This window comes from Neopsephotus bourkii, unplaced genomic scaffold, assembly GCF_033783945.1.
Source record: "Neopsephotus bourkii isolate Nb327-2 ecotype Australia unplaced genomic scaffold, CSIRO-AGI_Nbou_v1 NB_1770, whole genome shotgun sequence".
Classification (NCBI taxonomy): domain Eukaryota; kingdom Metazoa; phylum Chordata; class Aves; order Psittaciformes; family Psittacidae; genus Neopsephotus; species Neopsephotus bourkii.
The window spans coordinates 337,010-355,504 of NW_026902244.1; the positions used below are offsets into that span (position 1 = coordinate 337,010).

At 42.6% G+C, this 18,495-nt stretch overlaps 1 protein-coding gene across 9 annotated transcripts in view; it reads right to left on the bottom strand.

The window, feature by feature from the left end:
• Positions 1-3,399: 3,399 nt before the first annotated feature.
• The window catches only part of LOC133226184 (multidrug resistance-associated protein 1), a 57,387-nt gene continuing 42,291 nt past the window's right edge, over positions 3,400-18,495 (bottom strand). For 8 of the 9 annotated variants that reach the window (XM_061379394.1, XM_061379395.1, XM_061379396.1 and 5 more), the window contains 12 exons: positions 17,592-17,676; positions 16,194-16,332; positions 14,494-14,701; positions 13,415-13,725; positions 12,380-12,579; positions 11,763-11,889; positions 11,314-11,415; positions 10,208-10,354; positions 8,836-8,994; positions 7,177-7,343; positions 6,229-6,423; positions 3,400-4,959 (listed from right to left, as the gene is read on the bottom strand). In XM_061379394.1, coding sequence (XP_061235378.1) covers positions 4,851-4,959; positions 6,229-6,423; positions 7,177-7,343; positions 8,836-8,994; positions 10,208-10,354; positions 11,314-11,415; positions 11,763-11,889; positions 12,380-12,579; positions 13,415-13,725; positions 14,494-14,701; positions 16,194-16,332; positions 17,592-17,676 — 1,949 coding nt within the window. In that variant the 3' untranslated portion in view covers positions 3,400-4,850. Of the gene's footprint in view, positions 4,960-6,228; positions 6,424-7,176; positions 7,344-7,651; positions 8,680-8,835; positions 8,995-10,207; positions 10,355-11,313; positions 11,416-11,762; positions 11,890-12,379; positions 12,580-13,414; positions 13,726-14,493; positions 14,702-16,193; positions 16,333-17,591; positions 17,677-18,495 lie in introns of those variants that run through there. The other variant, XM_061379399.1, reaches the window with a different exon arrangement.

Genomic DNA, 18,495 nt, shown 5'->3' on the forward strand with positions numbered 1-18,495 from the left:
TCCTCCTCATTTAAGGCTATCTCAGGCAAAGCGAAAGCACAGCCTTATGTAGGAAAGAAACATGACCGTAAAATACTTGCCCCAAGATTCCAAGTTTAATGTAATACTGAAATTGCTGAAGCTAGAAACTAAGAATGAAAGTGTCACGCATTGATTTACATGAAGTTCATGCCAAATGTAGTTTGTAATTTGCACTCCTGGTTCCATAGATGGTCACAAGATGCACAGGAATGCCCAAATGTTAAAGGCATCAGTGACCCAGGGCACAAGCGTTTCTGTGCTACTCTGGTTGAACCACTACAGGATATCTTCACAGATGTCTCCACACTGGGGACAGTTTTATAGGAGCAGCTGTAATCACACACATGACTAACTATGGTATTACGTACAGGCCTCCTGAAAATCCTGAGCTGGTTTACAGCAGAATCAGCTTTTCCAGACATGAGGTATCTTCCATGTTGCAGCAAATAATGTCAGCCAGGATACATTAACATGCACTGAATCTGATACAGGAAAGTCAACAGTTTTCTCTTGCTCTTTTATAAATATTAACATGTGTATAATAAATATGTTAATGTTGTTCATTACTAACAATACCACTAGCCTCACGTGGGCTGCAGTGGTGCAGACATTACTGCTGAAAGAGAAGATACCAAACAGCAGGATCCGAAATGGTTTCACAGATCCTTAATATTTTAATGAAGAGATCGGAACAAAACGGTTCTAAGAGAAAGGCAACAACTTTGCCTTAAAAGAGAAGCATCTTCTCAAAGACTGGAAGAAATAGTCCAAAGAGCAAAGAGTACAGAATGAACTGGAAAGAGGCACAGCTTTGCTCCAGGTAAGAGCAAGAGGCCACTTAATTTCAGTCCTGACAGGTATTTGGCAAATTTTTCATAACACACACATAGATAGCCAATGCAGTTAAATAAGGTTTCCTATTTTCCTGCTGATCTAAATGAAATTAATTGTGCTATCTTTATGAGAAAAGTCAGGCTGGGGGGAGAAAAACCATGGACCTGAGAACCTAGCCACCTCCAGGAGCACAAGACTACCAGCTACAAAGATCCTCCTGGTGGGTAGACAATTACCTCTCCACCAGGTGAGGACCTGGAGTACCAGAACAGGATGAACTTAGACTATGCCATGGCAATACATTTCAGGGAAACTCTGCTCTGCAGCAGGTGGATGAAGGTACCCAGCTCACCTTCCAGCTGCAATACACACACTCAGGATGGTTCCCACTCGTCTCCCACATGCTGTCCTTCAGAGCTGGCATTAGCTTTCCAGCATCAAGGCATTTGAAGAAAGTGTCTGCTACGTGACTCCGAGACCACCTGCTGGAATTCAGTGTCACACTCCCAAATTTACTAGTGCTCCCCACCTCCTGATGAGGGAAGGCTCATCCCTGAGCTGAGATATCACTGATCCCTGCTGGAGGGCACCAGGTTCTCCAGTACTGGAGGTCACATACCATCAGGCTGCATTTACATTCTCGGAAAGGGTAAAAGTGTCCCAAGCTGGCTTTAATGCCAGATTCTAATACTTTACCTTGCAGCAAGTTGTATCATTTTCTGCAGTTGGTTCCAGTAACCCTGCATGCAGGGATCAGTGTATGGTCCTCTCTTTCCTACCTGAAACAGGACCTCACAACTGTACCACTCCTACTCAAGGTACCTGAAGTACTTATATGATACTGCTCATACACAGAGGTTCTGTGGAAGAAAGCTGCATTTGTTCAGCAAATGTAAAATTAAGGTTAGTTCAGACTATCCTGGTCACACATTAACACAATTTTGTTCATGTTACATCCAGCCAAGGTATTAATCATTTTTATGAGGACAGACATTTGGAACCACAATCATAAATCAGTGCAGCAATAATACAAAGCAATGACAGGTATTTAGAGCAAACAGAAAAGAGTACCTACTCCAGAGCTGGGGCAGAACAGCTCGTGCTAGCAAATGTGTAAATACGTAAAACTGGGAGAACACAGTGATGCATATTAACAACCACATCATTAAACAAGAATAAGACTGAGGCACGCATCAAGAGCAGACATACGATCCCTTGCTGCAATATTTAGGTTATCCTGCAAAATACAGCATTTTGGACACAAAAATTTGCAGTTCCCCAAATTATGGCAAACAGCCCACGGGTAGGACAGAAAACATCCAGTGACACTTTCTAGTGTACCCAGTTTGAGACTGCAAATGCAGTTTAAGTCATTCCTATACAGACAACTCCACTGCAAACACTTTACACAGCAGAAGCATCATTCTGCAAGCTATTTCAAGCCATGCTTCTAAGTGCAGTTACATTGTTTTCCAAGGGTTTACTCACATGCATATGTTAATGCCTATAAATCTCTGTTCATCTGCGTGCAATGGAAAGCGTAATTACCTTGAATTTGGAATGGATTTCCACAGAATAACTCCAGCAACACAACTTTCTTTGAATTCAACGCCAAACCTGCAGAGTACTTGTAGAGTCCCCAGCTCAGCAATGAGCTAAACTAAACCCACAAGGCTTTCCAAAGGTATTTGAATCCTGTCTGAATTTCTTCACTGGACATTCTCCGCAGCCCTGCCTAGAAGGTGGTGGTGGTGGTGGTGGTGGTGGTAACTAGTTTGGACAGGCAAAGAGAGAGCACAGGGAGCTTTGTTGTCTTGGTGACCAATGCCAGCGGACCCTCTCCCTGTTCCTTCCCAGAGCTCTCCTAGGAGGGGGTGGAAGCCGAAGATTCAGTGTTCCTAGGGGATGACTGACTCCAAGCAAGAAAGGTCTCATGGTGGTATCACAGTTCCTCATCTGGGTCTCCTCTGCAGATACATCTGTCTCCATTTTAATGCAGCTGAGTAAAACAACACCAGCCACACACCGTATTTGACAAGCTCATTTCTCTGCTCTGTAACCCCTTCATCGTTTGCTCAAATCTTTCCACCTTTCTGTCCATCACAATCCTGCATAAGTGTTGGGCAATTTGAAAGTGCAAAACCCACTGCTCAGCCCCAAATTCCCCCACCACCCCCTTGCTCATTTCATTTTCATGGGGGAAACTGACAAGAAGCTGCCCCAGAAATGTGCCAAGGCACAGGCCATGGACACCATGGGTATGACAAAAGGTCTGCAGCACCACTGAATTCTGCTCTACTGATGCACTGTTATTACCTGGTGGTCTGACTAACAAACTGCAGTACTGAAATTACAAGACAATCCCTGAGATGTGATCCAGCCCCACCTCAGCACACTGTCACTTGCACTCCAGGTTTCTTACCCACCCTAACAGCCCCCAGACATCAGGCCTAGCAGCTTGGCTGGTCTAAGCAGTACCAGTAACTACCTGAACTAGAGAAGCTAACTCTTTGTCAAACACAAAGCAAGAGATGACACATCGTGTTATCTTCCAAACAATTTTTTACTGCACCTTCTTTGCAAATATTTGTATTGTCATTACAAAAAATACCAAAGAAAATTTCAGTCTACTCAATTTCAGAGTCTTAATTTACAAAAAAATAAATATCTTTAAAGAAGACAATTTTCTAGTATTAAGGTCAGCAATATCATTCACAGAAGTCCACGTTCTCAGAGTGCTGAGTATTTGAGTCCATCTGGCTTAAATTTGCCTTCTTCCAGCATTTTCCTCTTAAAATAAGACTAATCAGAACATAAGAAAATTAACTTTTTCCTCCCACAGAAAAGGAAACATTCAATACAGATCTTGAAACCCAGACTCTGCAACTGAACTGTCAGACCCCTCTGACACACAACTGAGAACAGAAAGCTTTTTTGTTTTTTAAACAACTGTAACAGAACAGCTTCTCACAAAACTGAAGAGTCAACAGCAGCAGCATGAAGGGCAGGTTTCTTCGCTATAAGGCTAATGGTCCTTGATGTGGCAGAGCTTCTATTAAAGCACAGCGCTGCCAAAGCCAAGGGTGTTACAATCAATGTGACTCCAAGCCCGCAACCTCTGCTCAGGCAAATCCTCACTTCTCAGCCTAGTCCCCACAGGCATTATCAGGATTCGCCACCCAAGCCAGAATTCCTGAGTAAAGTGTGTGCAAGATCAGGTATTGCATCCTGCAACACAGCAACTGCTGTATGAATTTGGTTTTGGAGTGATTGTCATTCTACACGTGCTTGAATACTGCTCTGAAGTTGACTGTGCTTTTTCACATCAGCACTACTGACATTTTATAGTGAACTTGCTGCTATACACTGTAAACACATGAAACCTTTAGGACAATGCATAAAAGCATTAACCATGTACAGTAAATGCCATAATGAGAAAGTCTGGCACACGTTATTTCACAAGAAGAAAAAAAAAACCAAAAAACAATCTTTGGACTATTGTACTCTATGCCACAAAATGTTCCAAGTGCATCCCACAAGAGATGGCTCCTCAGATGAGGAATCAGCAAACAAGCAAATCACTAGCGTTTCCACAACTGGTGTGGTTTGTTGGGTTGGGGTTCTTAAAAAGGGAGGGGAACTTCAGAGTGTAAGAGCAGATGAAAAGAAAAAGCTTTCTGCACTTCTCTGATGAATCACTCCACCTGACATTTCAGCGTACACTGACAGATTTCAGGCAAAAATGAAAAGTCTCTAAAGTGTTTTGCACAGTGCACGTGCACCTCCTAAAGCCGGCTCAAACTCAGTACTAAGGAGAAGGAAACAAAAACAGAAAAGAAAAAAATTGCATTTTCCTATGACTTCCATCACCATGCCGTGGCTGACTTCACTAGGTCTGAAACTGCTCTGTGTGGTTCACACCAGCTCAGGGGAAGTTACTGTGTTCTGAATGTATCACCTCCCTCTTCCTCACAGGAACTAACCAAGTCCAAATGCTACACCAATCCTGAATCTTTGGCCATGCTATAGAAAATGCCTTTTTGCTGAAGGAGATGTTCTGGGCTACCACACTCCACCACTTCTCCTCTGTCCAGGACTAAAACTCTGCAAAACAAGAAGAAACAAAAATGGTCACAAGAAGATCAACAAGGCCAGCGAACACAGGTGTACGTGTACAGGGAGAAACTGACTGTAGAGCAGCCATTCTATGCAGGCAAAGACACTCCAGACTGTATGAGTGGGCAGAGGTTCTTCACTGCATCCTTCCTGGCTTCAATGCTGATCCTGCCTGCTCTATTTTATATGTAGCAAATGTTTACCCAGCCATTTTCAGGCAGCCATGAGACTTTTGACTGTGCTCTGAGCCTGCCAGAAATTATCTCACAGCACTTCTTGTCAAGGCGAGTTAGTGTCCTCAAGACCTTGCAAGGCCTGGGATAACCTTCCCATAATGCTGCACCACATCAACTGCTGTTACACAGCTTCTGCTGACAAGATACAAACACAGACACAGGTTGTGCTAAACGAACATGCAACTGGAAATGGGAAGCATAAAAAACAAGTTATCACACTCAGTAAATCAGCTCTCAGTTAAAACACTGCCTTCAGCTACCTCCACTAATTGGCCAGGCACTGCAGGGACACTTGCTAAGTCCTGAGCTGGTGCTACTGTATGGTGTTACTGTCACTGAACTGGGTGTTCACTGGTGACAGTACTGCTGGTGCTGTGCCTGGAACAGGCAATGTTCCTGTCTCTTATCTTTCACTATTGACAGCACAAAGATTGGTCTATAAAAATACACTAAAAATTTTATCACTGGCCACTTTGCTCTCTGCCATGCTGTGATAAGAAGGGTAAGAGCACTTAAACTGAAATTATGAGACAACAACTCTGCCCTCAACCACACCTTAACAAGGCAGCTGAGGATAAGGGAGGATATATGAACTATAACCAACAGTGATGGAAACAGAAACATGGAATGAACTTCAGAGAAGCTCAGGGCCTGTTCCTTTGACGGCTTATGCTGTCTGAGCTCCCAAAAGTTCTGATGCCTCTTCCAGCTGTGCCTAAATTAGGGCAAGACCCAGGAATAGACTCCTGCTGTCGCTTCCCTCTCCTTCCTAGTTTGCCTGGACAGGAATGGAAAACAGCAGTGCAACAAGGGGCTCAGAGGAGCTCCCTAGCCCAAGCACAGCCACCACAAGCCAGAACATGCACACCACACCCATCAAAACAGGGATTCCAGGAGCTCTCTGGAGAGGTGGCTAAAAATGCACTGGCAAACATTTAGCAAACACAAAGATGCTCATTTAAGTAGAGCACAGTGCAGTTCACACATACCATTCTCCAAGATAAAAGTGGTATTACTTTACCTTGTGTAGTCCATGATTGTGTTCAGACGATGTGCTATAGTCAATACAGTACATTCTTCAAATTGAGACTTTATTGTTGACTGTATAAGCTTATCTGTTTCAAGATCAACAGCTGCTGTGGCTTCATCTAGAACCAGGATTTTGGACTTCCTGAGCAGAGCTCGTGCCAGACACACCAGCTGGCGCTGTCCCACACTACGCACATAGAATGGGAGGATAGGAGAAAGTCAGAACAAGTCTGCAGTACTCATTTTGAAACCTAACAATTCCTTATTCTTAAATACAGGTGCCAAGAATCCAGCATAATAGATAAGGTTGTCTTACTGCTTCACTGTGGAATATCTAAGAGCATCTGAAACTATGGCCCCCTCAAAATGAAGTTCTGGCAATGTAATAAAAGAATACATTACAAATGGTTCTATCATAACTGCATCAGGCTGATTCACTGAATTGTTGCACAGTGAGGACTGGACTTCATATGGTTTCTCCTGACTGAACGTACATCCCTGTTACTGCACAAAAAGCAAAATAACAGCTTAGAAAACTTGTATCTGTTGGACAAAAGCCATCGTAACTTCAGAACATTCACTCTAAAACAGCAGGCTACTAAAATCCGTTCCAAGCCTGCCCAAGCTGTCAAACCTTGCAGCATTCTGAATACATGTTAAATTCCTTTAAATTCCCAAACTTGAGTTTAAAATACAGTGAATAGAACCTAGTTAGTTGACTGCCTAGTCATGTATTAGGAATTCCACTGTTCCCTCCACGAATCTTACACAGGGAAGCCCACACTGCATTCCTACTGCTAGTTACCAACATGCTGTCCCAAGTGAGCTGTAGTTTCTGGAAATGGAGAGCCTAGTTGCAGATGAAGGGCGCACACACACACGTGTCTCAGTTACCATTTAGTTCTTAAGGGCATTTCACAAGCATAGTACTTTGACATACCTGAGGTTCTCGCCGCCTTCAGCACAATCATGATTAAGTTTAGCAGGAAGGGATGATACAAAGTTTTTCAGGTGAGCCAATTCCAAAGACCTCCAAATGTCCTCATCAGAGTGTTGGTCGAAAGGATCAAGATTCATACGCAGAGAGCCAGAAAACAATACTGGATCCTAGTTACAGAAAAAGATAATTAACAACATACACAGAACATGGCAAGTGCTCTGAAAGTATTTCATAATGAAAGGAAAATAACATGTCCGAATGCAGTTGCAAGCAAGCTTCCCTACTGGATTTAGGAGTAAGCCCTCACTTTTTCCAATAACAGCAAGTTCTCCCCCACCCTTACTCCTCATGCCTCTTTGGGGCATTACCTCTGCCCCTCTGCATACTGGCGCTCCAGACCTTTCCATGAGTGAGTAACTCATGAATCTGGGCAGGGAAAAAACCTACCAACCAATCAAAGAACACAAACAAACAAACAAAAAAAACCCACAGAAAACAAAACAGCCGATTTTCATTTTACTGGGCTGCTTATCTGAAGAACAGCTACTCCCTCCTCAGCCTTCTATCAGCAGGGACTCCTAGGTCAGCTTTCCACTTCTTAGTGAATTACACCATTTATAGATATTTCAGAAAGCTTCAGCTGCAGTATTAATGGAATGAATACAGTTTTTTCCTGGACATGGAGAAGTACTACTTTGGAAATACTTTTGACTTAGTAGTGTCAGACTGATGCAAACTGATCAAAAGGAGAAAGAGTTGTTCTCCACAGATTTCCAAAAGAAGCGGTGCAGAAAACCTTCTGCAGTGTGCTCACTTGTTTTTGCCAGCGTGCTGCAATGGTGATTTACGTAACAACATTTTATAATCTTACTGTGAATCAGAACAGGCAGGCAATAAAGGCCACACAGAAAGAACAAGAAGACTTAAGACTAAGCCCCATACTTGTAAAACTCTATTTCCAAATGTTTTGGACTATCAAACCCACATCTGCTGGGCTAGATTGGAATGGTTATGTACAAGTTTCTGTGAGTGAACAGTACTGCACAACTCACTCACAAGATCCTTCCAAAGTCAGAATTCTTTGTACAAAGGCCCAAAGAGCGCATATCAAGCCTGAAACCTCAATGCATAATCCCCATCCCTCACAAATTAGACTATGCTGTACCTTCATTCTGTTTCTAAAAAGAATGGAACTACCTAAAATAAAAGTGGAAACTGATCTCTAAAAGAACTCCCCTGAGGGCTCTCCCCAGCTGAAAATACTTGGACTTCCCCTCTCCTGGACAAAAAAAGCAATGGTCTCAGTTAACCAAGTGACAGCCATCAGGTGTTCAGCTGGGATCAGACCTTCCCAGTCAATAAAAGCTGTCTGTAGTACTCAACTGATTAGTGTGGGATTCTGACAAAGCCCATGAGTCCAAAGGCCGAGGTGTTGCTTCCACATCTCAACTCAGCCACAGCCAAGATCCTACTTACTACAAGCACAAGCAAATGGAAGCCAGTCTAGGAAAAGAGCTTGGTTTCAAGTTCATGAAAAGAGCATGCTGAAATGACTCAATTTCATAGCTATAAATCAGAAAAGGAAGATTGTCCCCAGTACATTACAGCAACAGCACTGTGACAGAATGAGTTCTGGCAATGGCAGGATTTCACACCTACCTGAGGGATGATGGTGATCTTGAACCGCAAGTCATGGAGCCCTATCTTTGCAATATTAACTCCATCAATAATAATTTCTCCTTCAGCTGCTTCATTAATCCGAAACAAACCTAAAGTAAGTGAGGATTTTCCAGCTCCCGTTCTTCCAACTATTCCAATCTGTTGGGAAGAAATACAGGAACAACTTATTCCACAGAAGAGTTAAAGCATTCCCAAGCACCCACCTGAAACGGACACATTTTCAGAGGGTTGTCATATTTGCTGGGCTATCAAAACTCCAAAACAGCAACAAATTGAGGCTGATGAAAGGGGAAGAAGAGACATTGGATACGAAAAACAAAAAAGCAAGAACAAAAAGCAGTCTCAAAATTTGCAATCCAATCACTTAAGTTTTCAATTTTTCTAGAAAAGCAGATGGAACTGAGTAGAGCCAGCCAAGGTTCCCTAATCCTTTGTTTGATGCACCCTTCAGTCATACTTGCTGACTTGACATTTATCTCATTTGAATTTATAGCAAACACACACCAAAAGCACTCGGTTTCATACTGTATGCTTTGCTTCCCAGTTAGACTGAAGCCTTCACCAATTCTTTTTTAAATAAGAATACAAGATTGCTACTTTGGTCAGTTGATGTCTCTCTTGCCATATGCCCTTTCTCACTACTTCTGAGGTAGTGTCCTGCCCATACAGGTAGAAAGTGGGCACTCTGGGAAAAAACCAAATGCCTAGTTGGATACCACAAACAAGGAAGCCAGGCAGTAGACCTTGCAGCTACCTTTTATGCTGCCATGCAAGAACACATTACTGTTAGACATCACAGAACCCATACAGGACTGAGGAAGAATGCATGTGAGTGTGTGGGCAAAGCAGCAGCACAAGACACACACACGTATCATCACTGTTTTGGCTAGATTCAGAAAATCTATTCTGAAGTCCCAATTTTCCTGCAGAGCCTCACCTTGCAACTTCTGCCACACTAGATTCAGGGCTTCCCCCTTCTACTTAGTACCTCATTTTCTTAAGACTGTAATTAACTTCACCTCACTGCAACCGGTACTCCTCTTTGGTTACAGCAAACAAATAAGCAAAATTTCCTTGGAAGAGGAGAGGAGACAGCATAAACCTCATTTCCTTATGAAACCAGATCAAAAGATACTTCACAAGCCCACATAATAGTGTATCTTTATCCCATGATGCAAGACACACCTTGAAAAGGATAAGAACCCACTGTATATGCCAGTCATGTTAAGACTGATTCTACAGAAGCTCTTCTGCCTTAAAGACACACTACAGAACAGGGTTGGACCTCTCTTTGGCTTATGCATGCAGGCTTATGAACAGTAACACTCTACTATAAATTCAGGTTCATTACCTTCTCACCCCCATTTATGGTAACATTTATGCTTTTCAGAACCAAATCCAAGTCTTCCCGGTAACGTAAACCAAAGCCTCGAAACTCAATCTTCCCTTCCTCAGGCCAGGTACTTGCTGGGGCAGTTTGCTCAATACTCCATTCAGCCTGAAAGAACCACACAAACACATTTGATCAGTTCCTCCTTCAACCAAACACGGACACAGTGTTAGTGTATAATTTACAAAAGGAACCGTGATGATGATGGGAAGAGAAGGGAAGAGCTGCCTCAAGGCAGATGAAGTGGCATATGGAGCCAAAGGCTTTGCTATCACAAGTCACACTTGCTGATTAAATTTTCCTCTTATAAAAGGCAGAATCATACAGGCAGCACATATTCAAATAACCCAACTGTACACCCCCATCACAGTAAGGAAACCACTGGGGAAGCCAGACAAGCAACTAGAAGTAGTTTATCTGAGACATAAGCACCAGAAGATTAACAACCTGGTAAAATAAACAGCTGCTGCCTCAGCCTCCCACAGAGGTGGAAGAGGAGAGAACCTACCCTACTGAATTTACTACCAGTGCCAAAAGGCTTTTAACTGTATAAATAGCGAACCCGAAAAACAAAAAACTTAGGAAGGAGCCTCATAATGTTTGACTGCAAGTTCAGGTTCAAGTGAAGGCAAGGCAAATAGAAGCCATGGGGAACTCTGTTCTGCAGCCAATTGCAGATAAAATGAGTTGTTACATGATCTGAATCACAACAAAAAAAGTAAAGCCTTTTTACTCACCACACTGAGAGCAAAAAGAAAAACAAATTAAAAACCAATGTTTAAGGACATAGGCAACCAAAACTTTTCTACAGCTGTACTGCTTAGCCCAAGGCAGAACAAATTTGCTAAATAACACTGTGTGAATGTCATTGGATACACCTCAAAAGCAGTCACAGGAATTACCCCCAAAGATCCAGCTTGTTCCTAGAGGAAGGGCACTGGCAGCACTAAGCTCTACTCTTCCCTTAGTTCAGAGGATATGCCCAGCTCTAACCCCATTCAGCCAGGCTGTGGGCAAGAAAGAACAGAGCACTGACTCCTACAGATGTGATGGACAACTCAATGTACCTCCTTCTCCATTTCAGCATATTCTTTGACCCTTTCAACAGCTACAATGTTGGTTTCCAGCTCAGATGACATGCGAACTAACCAGTTCAAGTACGCTGTAATCTGCAAGAAGAAAAGAAGTCTAGAAGCAGTTTACACTAAGTAAGCTCCCTGCAATAAATGAACTCAAAACAGCCAAAACACTGCAAGTTCATGGAATGCATAAACACAGAAAAAATCTTGGCTAATCAGTGCTGGACAGCAGGAAAGTCCAGATGCCTTTAACATGCAGGGGATGAGTTGTCTTAGCCACATCCCCTCGCATAGGCAAGGCACAGAAGGAACTTTCCAACATCTTTCTACATACTAGTTGTAGTTATTATATGTTCCCTCCAAAGCCATAGCAAGGTTCTGACTTTATGATGCAGTCTTACAATTCAGAGCCTTTTTTAAAATTAAGGTAAAATTACCTGCAGTGAGTAAGACACCGAGAGGCCAACCAGTCCTGCACTGAGTTTGTTGCGTGCCATCACGGCAAACAATGCTGCAAAGAGGACAATACAGTTCCCCACACACTCCAGACGGACAGCCAGCCACCTGCAAGACAGAAAACTGTAAGGCATCTGTTTGGTAATTCACTGAGAGATTAATTAGAAACATGGTCAGCCAGTGTTCTATCACAGCTTGGTTTTGAAAAGATTAATAATATGGCATCTGCATACCACCAGTAACACAGGAACTGAGAGATATTTGAGGTTCTGCTCCAGCAGCATGCAAATCTAGAGGCATCCAAAAATAATAAACCTTTCAGATGCATAAATTCCTGGCTTAGCTCAGAAAGCAGTTGCAGTTAACATTGGGATCAATGAATCAAAATGTTTAAACAATAATTATCTAGAAGTAAGGCAGGAATTCTCAACAAAGAAAAGAAATTCTTAAGATCTTAATTTCATCACAGGAGTTTAAACAAAACATCTGTCAAACAGCTATATCAACACAGGCTCCCTACCCTGGACAAGTATGTTGAAAGCTGTGATTGATGTCCTCCCTATATAACTGCCTTTCAGCATTTTAACCCCACTGTTACCTGTTTGCAACAATGCTTGGATAATAAGCTTTCTGATTTTCATCCACTTTCATGTCATTCTGCTTTATAAAACGTTTCTGCTCCTCAAAGGCTCGAATGACACTGACTCCCAGGAGGGTCTCATTGAAGTGAGAATACACAGGAGAACGACTGACGGACTCAAGACGTTTGAGCTGGCGAGAGGTGGCCACATAAAATCTCTGCAAATCAAGAGTATGAGAATTATGGTTACATCCAGACTGCATCTGAAAACACAAAGGGAATCATAAGAGAGTCCCCTGCTCTTTGGGCTGGTTTTTACAGAGATTCAACTTTCACATTGGAATACATGCCTCCTCCAATGCTTTCGGGCCTAAAAGACCATTACATACATGCTGTGGTCTTTAAACAACTGCCTATCTCATGAGTGGCCATTTTCTCCTCTTTCTCTTCCCTGCAAGCTTAGTTCAACATTATAAAACACGTATCACTACCTTTATGGTTTACTAATGGAGCCTAATAGATTCACTAATTCATGAGCCAAAGTAAAAATCCAGCTGCTTCTCTCCTATCTGGCTCTACTAGATTTCTAAGAGTAAAGCAAGAGTGAAGCAAGCACACCCTGCCTACACAGGACAGCAGTGAAAGGCTGCCACATTTATCTTGCTCTGTAAACAATATTCTGACAAAACAGGCACACCAGCAATGCATACATACCCCTCTAAAGCTTACCCTATTGTTTGGAAGGAAGTTTTAGAAAAGCTCATAGGTTTTCTACATTTGGGCTCTGAGCAACAAGCTGTGCAAAATTTGCCTCAAAATCTAATGGCATTTTTATAAAGTTTGCTTAGGTATTAAAGGATAACCTTCTGCATAGAAGTCATTCTACACTTGACAATGGAAGGAAATGTTCTGCTAACATCAGCGAGTCAGTAAACCATGCAAAGCACAGTCAGCCAAGCATGATTCAAGTTAAACACTGGTGCAGAGTAAGAACTGTCTCAAATAACAGAGGGTGAGCGACTGTTGGTCCTAGTGCCCCTAGGGACTCCTTACCTGCACAAACAAGTAGACAAGTCCCAGAGGTGGAATAATGACAGCAGCTATAGGTGTGGCCAGCAGAATGATGATACAAGCCCCAATTACATTAAATGTTGAGCCCATGAACATCTTGATGATTGGTGGAATGGTGGAGTCAATGGTATCTATCTCCTTAGAGAAACGGTTCACCAGATTTCCACTGGGTGTACGTTCAAAGAAACTCATTGGAGACCTGAGGACGCTGTGCAGCAGGTTAAGGTGCAGGTGTCGTGAAGCAAATATTCCCCCTATTGACACAACCATGGAGTAGCCAAACACAGCGATACCTAGAAAAGAAGACTTTTTTTTAACTGCTTCAACTTCTCACATAAAACATTTTCCTCATTTTGTCATCATTTACCGTTAGCACATGTATAGTATGCCAAAAAAATAACACTGAAAACATCACATTTCTCTCATTAAAAAATTCTGTGTAACATTTGAGTGCTTTTCTGGAGTAAACCCACTGAATTTTCATGTAGCATTTAGTTTTTATTGCAGGATTTTTATAGCAGTTCTGAAGTGGCACAGCTGGAGGATTAGGTTTAATGGCAAACAACCTTTTACCACAAAGAGGACACATAACAAAAAGCTGCTGAGCTTGATTTCCCACGGTGCCATGGATAGACCCACAAGCAGTTAGAGGAAACACCAGCCTGAGCAGCTTAGCCAGGTTGCACCTGCAAAGAGGCAACATAGCCATGGCCTCCTGTGATAAACTCTCTGCAAACCAGGCTAACACACCTTGTTGACGGGCCAATGAGCCATTTCTCCGGTCAGACATTTTGTCACCAACTGCTGGCTCATCGTCCCCTGCAAACCACTTTTGTTCCCCTTTTGTACAAATGATAGAAAACCATATTCACTAACTGAATAATTTTACAGATTGGTTTGTTTCCCTTTGTTTTATTTGCAAGTTTTTCAGATTTCTATGAAAACCCACACTCAAATCCTTAGCAAGCAAACTGCTGCTGCAGTTCTCAAGATACAAGTTCACCAACAGTATTAGAAACATTCTGAACAATGTTTACTTAAATAGGTAAGAACAAGCAAACCTTGAGAAATTCCCAGTGCTCCATACACTCCCAGTCTGACATTTGTGTACTGCTGTGTCCCATTGATAACAGGATCATCTGTCCATAAACTTAGCCAGTAGTTGGAAGCCAGGGATGCTATATGATTACACATGAAGAGAAAAATGCTCAAGAAAGAGATAAAGAGTCCAATTGCTTTCATGTAGTCCCAGTACACTGTTGCCTTTACCTGAAGATAGAAGGAAAAAAAGAAATACTCATTTTGCAGATCAGGTTTCAAAATCAGCAATTCGCCCTTCTTCAACACCTATTTAAAGTCAGTATCCCTGCATCAGGCCATTAAAACACAACAGCTGCACTCTAGAGAGCCACTGTTTGGAAATGGTACTGGATTCAGCAGTAGCAGTCATTTTTCTCCTTCTTAGTAGCTGGTGCAGTGCTGTACTTTTGACTTCCAGCCTGGGAACAGCACTGATAACACCGGTGTTTTCAGTTACTGCTCAGTAATGTTTAGTCTGACCAGGGACTTTGTGAGTCTCATGTTCTGCCAGGGAGGAGGGGAAGCCAGGAGGAAGCAGAGACAGGACACCTGACCCAAACTAGCTAAAGAGGTATTCCATACCCCAGCACATCATGCCCAGTATATAAACTGGAGGAGTTACCCAGAAGTGCTAGATCGCTGCTCGGGTCGGGCTGGGTATCAGTCAGTGGGTGGTGAGCGGTTGTATTCTCTTCCCTTGTTATTTCCCTTATCATTATTATTATTGGTGGTAGCAACAGTGATTTGTGTTATACCTTAGTTACTGGGTTGTTCTTATCTCAACCTGTGAGAGTTCCATTCTTTCAATTCTCCTCCCTATTCCTCCCGGAGAGGGGGGAGAAAGAATGGAGAGCAGCGAACGAGTGGTTGCACAGTTCTTGAGCTACCGGCTGGGCTTAAACCACAACAGGAACACAAGATACAAAGCATTCTATGGAGATGTGCCAAAACCAGCATCCCTTCAGGGCAGGCACACATCATCTTTCCCTTGTCTTCCAAGGGAAAGGAAAGAGTAGGGAGAGTGCTGCCTGAAATAACACAGGGCATCAGTGGGAGAGCCAGAAACTTCACTAAGGAGTTCCAGGTTTTGGCTCTCTCTTTTTACCACAAGATTATATGGCCTTTAATTAGACCCTTGCTCACATGGCTTGTATCCTATGATCTATGTTTAACCAGAGGATTCAAGCAACACTGCTAGGAGGTGTAACTGCCATTTTCCCAGGAACCTCACTCTTACGTTTCTCAGAGAGTCCTGGGTACCCTGGGATTAGATACTTGTGTCTACAGTGGAAACTTGGCTTAAATTCATCTGATTCAATTCCAGCTCCTTACGCTGAAGAGCACATTTCATTAGGTCACCTCATTTGTCATAACCTCTCTCCAAGAAATAGCTGCAAGGTTTTCAGTCCTCCTTTTAAACTTTGATGTGGTCAGGGCCACCTTCTTAAACAAAAGATTTGGTGTCAGAACTCTTTCTGCAGGCAAACCTGAGGCTCATCTTTGGGAACAGAGGGCACAGCAACACTTTTATGAAGTACTACAAATCAGGCAACAAGTCCAAGAATCCACTCAGCCCTTTTTTACGCCAGTTACATGGGCTTCAGAAGCTATTTCTTCCTGAACCCTGTGGATTTTTCTGACACTGAAAAAGGGTGCATGAAGTGGGAACAGGAGACCTTACCCTCCCTGTCTTCGCTGTGTCAGCCTCCGTCAGTTTCCAGGAATTCTTTTCAGCCTGTGGCTTCTGCAGCTCTGCTGTGCTGCTGTGCTGCTGTAACTTCCCAGTGTCCCGGCTGTATGTTGAAGAGTTACTGAGTTGCCTGTTTGAAGACATATTTTTTCAGTCGTGGCATCATACATGACAGGTATTTGTTTACTTCATAAATAGATTTGAACAGTCCATGGCTCCAACTCTGTCTTACATTACAATGGTCATAACCAACCTCCTAAGCAGCCCTCATCAGGCCAATGGTTACTAATGCTTCCCTCCTCCCCTCACAGTACACTCCTAAATCCTCCCTGACAGCATTCAGCTCCCAAGTACCCATCTTCAGATATGAGTAACACACTACTCAGTCAAAGAAGTCTTGGTTGTATAATCAAACTTCAGAAAGAGAAATGCCTGGTGGTCACCAACATCAGCTTTTACATAGCCTACAATCACATATACGCTGCAGATGCTGAAGTGCAAAAAGGGTACCTGCACTGGCATCAAAACGGGCAATTTTACCCCCAGGCACTCGTTAGCTTCCAGAAATACAGGATCTCTAGAGCACCATTAAGGCATAGACTATGAAATGATTTCAGGAAGGTATAATCATAGTGATTGCCTTTAGCCTCTCTCAAGCATAACAGCAGCTATATTAGGTCAGACTAAAGGTTCAGTTGGCACCTGATCCCATCTGACAGCAGTCAAATGCAGAAGCCTCAGGAAAGCATATGAAAGCTGGACTAGCCAATGCGATACTCTCCCTTTAATGCACGCCAAACCCACAGTTTGTTATAATGCAATAGTTTCTTCACATGGAAGGAACAGCATGAGAGTTCCATGTGCGCAGACACAAATGCACAATAATCTGTACCAGCAAATGGAGCATGGCTCCAGCCTCAGAAGTTCATATACCCAGGTACGAGCAACAGGGAAGGGATCTAGGGTAGTTCCTGGGCAGACTGAGCATCTAAGCCCATCTAATGGAGAGATCTAATGTGTACATATATAATACATTCCCACTAGTGAAACTCCATCCTGCTCAGCCAGAGATGGGAACAGGATGCAGCCATTTGGTGCTGGATTTGTGCGGTGCTGTTAAGCGTACATGATCTGTGTGGCTGGCCATGTGTACAGTATACTCCATGTATACTATACTGATGAGCACTGGTGGGAGTACATCTTATCCTTCCTCCTGTTGGACCTGGAGCTATGGAGCAGCAGCAGCCTTGACTCTCTCAGGCTGCTGGATCTAGCATGATACACTTTTCTCTAACAAATACCATAAACACCAAATTACTGTTTACCCACAGCTGACTAACAGGATGAAAAAGGGACAAGGGAAGAGAAACAGACAGACAGACTACATACCTGTGCATCAACTTTCCAGAGGCTTCATTTACAAGTATTCCATTTTCTACAGGCTTTCCTTCCTTTCCAGATGGACTGTTTGTATCTGGAGGGGTGAAAATGCAAACAAGAAAATGGTGAGACAGTGAAATACAAAGGTTTCATTTCAATCTTAAATGCTAGGTGCAGTCTCAATGTGCCAACAAACAAGGGAACACAAATATTTAGATACTAACAGATAACTGACCAGATGAACAAATCAGTTTAGTTCCATCTCCAACACCATTAGTTGTTGTTAGGGAACATTTATTTTTCTATCAAATGTAGGTCAGTAATAATAAAGTAATGTAATTGTGAGAACTTATGTTAAAGCATACAATACCAAGTCACATTATGATTCATTCAGGGGAAAGGGGCTGATGGGGACACCCACTCTAGCCATTCCCCTTCAAACCATATCTTTTACACAGTTAGCTATAAATTATTTTCATCTTAGAGCTCAATGAGAAGATGTTCTAGTAAGTGAGAAAGCTGTAATAACAGCAGGCATGTGCTATTAATTTTAGTTTTGTTATCCCACACCATCCCACTTGTAACAAGATGCAGCACACACGAGACAATTCTCTAAAACATTTCACAGAGCCAGTCAGCTTGAAATATTCAGCTTCCTCTGAGCAACATAATTCAGTTTAATACAGTGCCAGGAGTAAAACTTTGATGTTCAACTTACGCTACAGTTTTCCTAATACAAGACAAATGACTGACTCCTAAAGAATAAGCTGTCAGGTGAACAGAACTCTATTTTCAGGTATGAAGTTAATTCAGAATTTGCAGCAAAAAGAATTGTGCATTTTAAAGGGTCTGTGCATAATTAATGCAAACAGAAAACCCCACCCGCATCTATTCAGAAGATACGCAGGAACGT